The sequence below is a fragment of the Rhopalosiphum maidis genome, chromosome 3 (assembly GCF_003676215.2).
Source record: "Rhopalosiphum maidis isolate BTI-1 chromosome 3, ASM367621v3, whole genome shotgun sequence".
Classification (NCBI taxonomy): domain Eukaryota; kingdom Metazoa; phylum Arthropoda; class Insecta; order Hemiptera; family Aphididae; genus Rhopalosiphum; species Rhopalosiphum maidis.
In genome coordinates, this window is record NC_040879.1 from 49,093,687 (window position 1) to 49,099,686 (window position 6,000).

Genomic DNA, 6,000 nt, shown 5'->3' on the forward strand with positions numbered 1-6,000 from the left:
TCAGTCACGTTCACAGTTCACGTGCTTCTATTCTGCCAATCCGATCGTCATCTTTGCATTTTGATTTTTCCGTCAAAAATACACAGCAGCCAACCAAGTTACTTGCTACTCATCACATCACAACAAATCATCACGTTGTCGTTGATATCTCGTATTTGTATTGCACTTAACACGCGTTTGAATAAATCATGAATTCTGTCGACCAAGTTCGCTATGATATGAAGCAAATTTTTGAGTTGTGGCCATCCGACATTCAACGAATTACAAAGTGAGATGCAATTTTTTTATACGGATCGTACTATGGTTATTTGAATTTTGCTAGTTTAAATCATAAAATCCATTAGGGAAACACGTCGATCAATGTCCATAATAATATAATACAATTTAGTGGCGGATTTTGTCAATAGCCTAAAAACAATTTTTGAAATAGCCGTTTTTTTTATTTATATTATATAGATATGATTTTAAAAACTAAATAAATAACTATACTATACCTATAGTAGTCGGAAAGTTGAAACTTTATTCATATATTTTACTCACATATTAATTTAATATATAATTTATAGTTAATTTACTAAAAATATAAATAATATAAGTACTCCTATTCGAGCATATTAAAAACATTTCTGGATCCACGCTGATTACATTGTCGATCGACTGTTGCAGGTGCAGAATTTTGTTAAACAGCGTCATTTCAACATGGTCGACCAATATGGTAGAAATGTTGAAAGCAATCGTCGAATTCCGTAAGTAATTTACGTCTATACATAATATTATTTTTTATGTGTTAATAAAATATCCGAATTAATACAATCATTATTTGATGAAACACCACTATTTTATTCATTTGATTTCAGTTGCTAAGAATAATGTCACCTTGTTCGTATCCCGACAGATGTTTTCCGATTTATGTATGAAAGTCTTACCATGGTTGCCTAATGAACAGTCGAAACTGTTGGCTCATTTTATGAGAGATAAAGTGAGAAGAAGACTGCTATTATACATTTATATGAGTTACAAATAAAATTATTTATCCTTTGATTTTTCGTTAGATGCAACCCAGAGAAGTTGATTTTGAATACCACATGTCCATTGTCTGTCACCATTTATCGTACATTTACGAGAAAGAGGGAAATTGGAAGGAAGCAGCATATTTGCTCGCCAGCATCCCAGTGGAATCGTATTACAGGTGACTATATTTTTTTTTTTTTTTTTTTTATTGTTTTATCTTAGTAGGTATATTTATTGTTATGACATATATTACAATTTTTAAATGTTTTAAAAGATTTTCTATTGATTATGAATTGGATTTATACATGAAAATTGCACGCCTGTTCATGGAAGCTGGTGATCCGTGGATGGCAGAGCCTTTCGTAAAAAAAGCTTCATTGACGCAAGTATGGCTTATATTCGATAAAAATATAACTAAAGATTAATAACTAATATTTGGAATCTATTTAGTAATATGACGTCTGTCAATTAAAACTTATTTTTTTTAAATAAAAATTATATTTTCATACTAAGTGATGGAATTATGTTTTAAAGATAATAGTTAAAACTATAAATTAAGATTATAATAACATTTCATTTTTATTATTACTTTATGATATATGATGTAGGTAGTACTTTACTGAATAATATGTTATATTATCATATCTTATATCTACACATGCAACATGTTTCATTACTGGAACGCAAAAGGAAGATGACCTAAACAAATAATAATATATTAAATTATTTTTTTTCAGAATCTAACATCAAACAAAGGTCTTCATTTGAGTTTTAAAGTCTGTTTGGCACGAATGATGGATTTTCGTTTTAAATTTATCGAGGCTGCACAGCAATATTATGAACTATCGCACTGTTTATTATTTAAAGAGAATGAACGTTTGACATCATTGAAGAATACGATTGTCTGTACAATTTTATCAGTAACTGGTAAAGTATAAATAAATAATTTTGATAGAACCTATAATCTGTTACTAATGTTATTAAAAATCATATATACCTACGTATTATAATGACTTTATATGACTTTATGAGATAACTTAAAATATATTAATAAGTTATTCAATTTATTCAATTTATTCTTGCTTTTCTTTTATTGGGACAGTCTTAGCAGTTTTTTGGGCTAGTGATATTATTTATATTATTTATTTCATTTTTTTTTAAATAAAATCATATAAATAATTTTTTTGTAAAAAATAGTTTATTTATTTAAATATATAAAACACTTACGTCCATAGTTAAATAAGTTGCCGTATTATAATAAGTTTTGGTAGTAATTTTATAAAAAAATAATATAAATAAAAATAAATAAAGAAATGAAATGCAAAATTTTAATTCATTAAATACAAAAAAGGATATTAATAACAAAAAAAAAAACTAGGAAATAGTATTGAAAATTGATAGAAACAGGGTCATTGAGTTCATAATTAGTTGATCGGAAAGGAATAGAAAACGTTCTAGTTGGACAGGTTACCCGAAGTGGAATATTAAAGTGAAATTTTCATAATAATAAAAAATCAATTTCATTGGAGAGAAGTTTCTGCAGAAAAACAGTATTAGCCGAAAGTCGGAAGTTTGCTAAACTAACAAATTGAGTATATGAAGACGGCCTTTGTATACTTAATTTGTTGAGTATGATCCATGGTCATACTCATGAGGTGAATGTTCAATTCGGATACCTATGTTTTAGTATCTAGAGCAGTAGATCACCACTAGTTGTACATTTTTTTTTTCATTGAATGTCTGTGGGTAAAATGTATGTGGCTTATTCTTAGATAATTTATTACTAATTCATTCTTCTGTTGTACATAATGGTATATATAACCAAATTTTTATAATATTTTTCATACATCTTAATTTATTTTATTATATATTATTATCCATTTATTTTTAAATTGATCATAAATGTATTTATTTATGCTTTTATTTTATTTTATAATCCATTTACATTTTAAATGTTTATTGCTGTATCTTTAACAAGCCAACCACTCTTTCATTTTGATGAAATTTCTTTTTTCGAAATCAAGAGTCAACTTCAAGGTTGTAACTGAAAAAAAATTTCGGAGGCAACTTGTAATATTCTTTTGTTTATACATACATGTTAATGAATGTTTCATGGTATAGAAATAATAATTTCTATATAAATAATAATTATTATAAATATTTAAATGAATTTTTATTTAGTTGATGTTCACTCATTTTTAATTTATTTAAAAAATTTTCTTTATAACAGTAGTATTTCAACAATGATTGTAGAATATCATTTTAAATTTTATGAATGTTTTGTAATACGCATATCTCAATACTGGTTACTGTACTCTGATTTTTTAATCTATATATTTATCTATATTTTTGGTAGGTGATATTCGAATGCAATTGTTGAAATCGTTGTTCAAAGATGAAAGAAGTAAAATATTCATAAAATTATCAATCCTTGAAAAACTGAGAATGGTTCGTCTTATTAAACCATGCGAAATTGATCACATAGATACATTGTTGTTGCCACATCAGAAGATGAAAACAAGTTATGGTAATTTTTTACAATAGAATAGGTAGGTACATTAAAAACATTGTATAATTGTACATATTTGAACGTTTTGTAGGTACATCCATATTGACTGAAGCTATAGCAGAAAACAATATTCAAGCAATCAAAAAAATTTATAAAAATATAGGAATTGAGTCACTTGGTCATTTATTGAAAATGGAACCAGAAATAGCCAAGTTAATAGTAGGAAGAATGATATCTGAAAAACGCATAGAAGCTTTAATTGATCATACATACGGTTTTATAAGATTTAAAAGTAAGTTACATCTTTATAATATTTGATGTTTTATAATTTGTTAAAATGATTTTATTTCGTATAGGTATAGCCACAATGCCAAACGAATTAGAATATTCTCATATGAAATTCGAACCTGTAAACATTCATTTAAATCGTATGAGTGAACTTATTCCAGCAGACGAATCAAAACAGAATACTAAGAATGGTCATACAGATAAATAATTGCAGAGCTTGAAATTAAATATTATTTTTCCTTTTACGACTTTAGTTTTAATTTACTTTTTAAAATGCTTTGACATTTTTATGATTTCAATATTGTTATAGATATTATTTTCAATTTTTTAAAATTTGGTTTGATATAATGATATAAATATATAATGACATATTTCTGAAAACATTTAAACAATTTTAATTTTGATTTAAAATTATTTTACATATAACATATTATTATGGGAAAATATAATTTTTTTTAATATTATTTACTTATTGTAAGACATTTTTATACATATTAATTATTATACAGAATGTCCGGTGTATCACATTTGTTATACATAATTCTAATTTCCAATGTAAAGATGTCAGAACTTAGTGATACACTCCATACGTATAACTATTACTCGCTTTGCACTTTTGCAGTATGATACAAAATTTCTATATATATATACGGAATACAATGACAAGAACAATAATGGAAAAAAATATTTTTCCAAGCATTTTAATCGTGTGTAAAAATAAAATTTCTAGGCTCAAAACGATTTTGAACGAGTGGAATATTATTTTTCGTTCCAATAATCAATATATCAATTCTAAGAAAACTAATTACGCGCTATGAAGTACCTATTTCTTTAGTTATTACTAGGTATAAACTTATTAATCTTTTTACCAATGATTATTATTATAATATTTATATTATATTTATATTTTATATATCTGTTTGCGTTGATTAATGTTGAATTTAAAATTTTTAAAATTTTTTATTGATCTATTTATAATACGGTTATTATTTTGAAATAAATTATCGAATTAAACTTTCCCAATATCGTTATAATTTTTGAATATTATAAATAAACATTTTCAATTTCAATATTTATATTGAATAAAATTAAACATTTTCGATTTTGTTTAACTTTATTTTTAAAAGATTTTTAAAAATATTTTAAATCGATTTTGAACTTGATTTTAAGCCTTATTATTTTCTATTGCAATTAGCGTTCAATTAAGAACATTTGTCACTTATTTATATATTATAACTATACACATAAATAGTTAAATATTTATATCAGTAGCGTGTGGTGGTATTTAAAGCTCATATATTATTGTATTTCATAATATTATCTAAATAAAAAAATTATTTATTTTTTTTTTAGCTTATTAATATTCTATACTACAGATAATGAAGTAAACTATATCTTAAAAAATACTTATATTACAACACGATATATTTTCATTTGATATTATTAATTAAATAATTAAAAAAAAAATTTTTTCCCCCTCTTTTAAGTGGTGTTAACTTTACTTGTCCTTATCGTATGTTATTGATGTGTGTTTATAATATATATTTTTTTATTATCTAATATTATATTTTGAGTTTATATCTATCTTTTTGCGTGTTATTTAATATTGTAAAACATAAATATATTAAGTTTTAACAAAATATGTTTACAATATTAAAGATATAAATAATTATTAATATAAATATTTTCAGTTATTTTTATTAGTCTTGCTTTAACTATTGTTGCTTACTTTAACCCGTCTCTGATCTTTATTTATTTACCTATAATCAACACTTTGTATTTTATACATTATCAATGTTCCTGTGACTTTAGCAACCAATTTTCAACGTATAATTTTTTAATTCTTAATTATATTTGGTACTATTAACACGTTTTTACAGCCTAATGTTACATATTATGTGTGACATCGGTAACTCATTAGATTAACTCATCACATGCATAATTGCAATAGTGGATTAGTTGATTTAATATTTTGTTAATAAATACAGTTATTATCAGAATTTTTACAAGACTATTTTTACATACTATCATAAAAAAAATAAAAATGCTACCTTTGAAGTGAGTGTTAATTTTTATTGAACTATTTTAAAGGTTTCAGAGTACTTTGAAAGTATAGAAAGTTGTTTATAATCAATTGCTTGACAAGTTAATAATGGTGCATTGAAAAAAAATATATGTAGGTACTTAATAAA

General features: G+C 24.3%; 1 protein-coding gene across 1 annotated transcript; it reads left to right on the plus strand.

The window, feature by feature from the left end:
• The first annotated feature begins 139 nt into the window (after positions 1-139).
• On the plus strand, positions 140-4,016 carry LOC113558235 (COP9 signalosome complex subunit 4-like). The gene is made up of 9 exons (XM_026963723.1): positions 140-268; positions 667-746; positions 858-979; positions 1,053-1,189; positions 1,286-1,397; positions 1,749-1,938; positions 3,368-3,538; positions 3,612-3,812; positions 3,877-4,016. The coding sequence occupies exons 1-9, from the start codon at positions 189-191 to the stop codon at positions 4,014-4,016; spliced, it is 1,233 nt and encodes a 410-aa protein (XP_026819524.1). The 5' UTR covers positions 140-188.
• Positions 4,017-6,000: the final 1,984 nt, after the last annotated feature.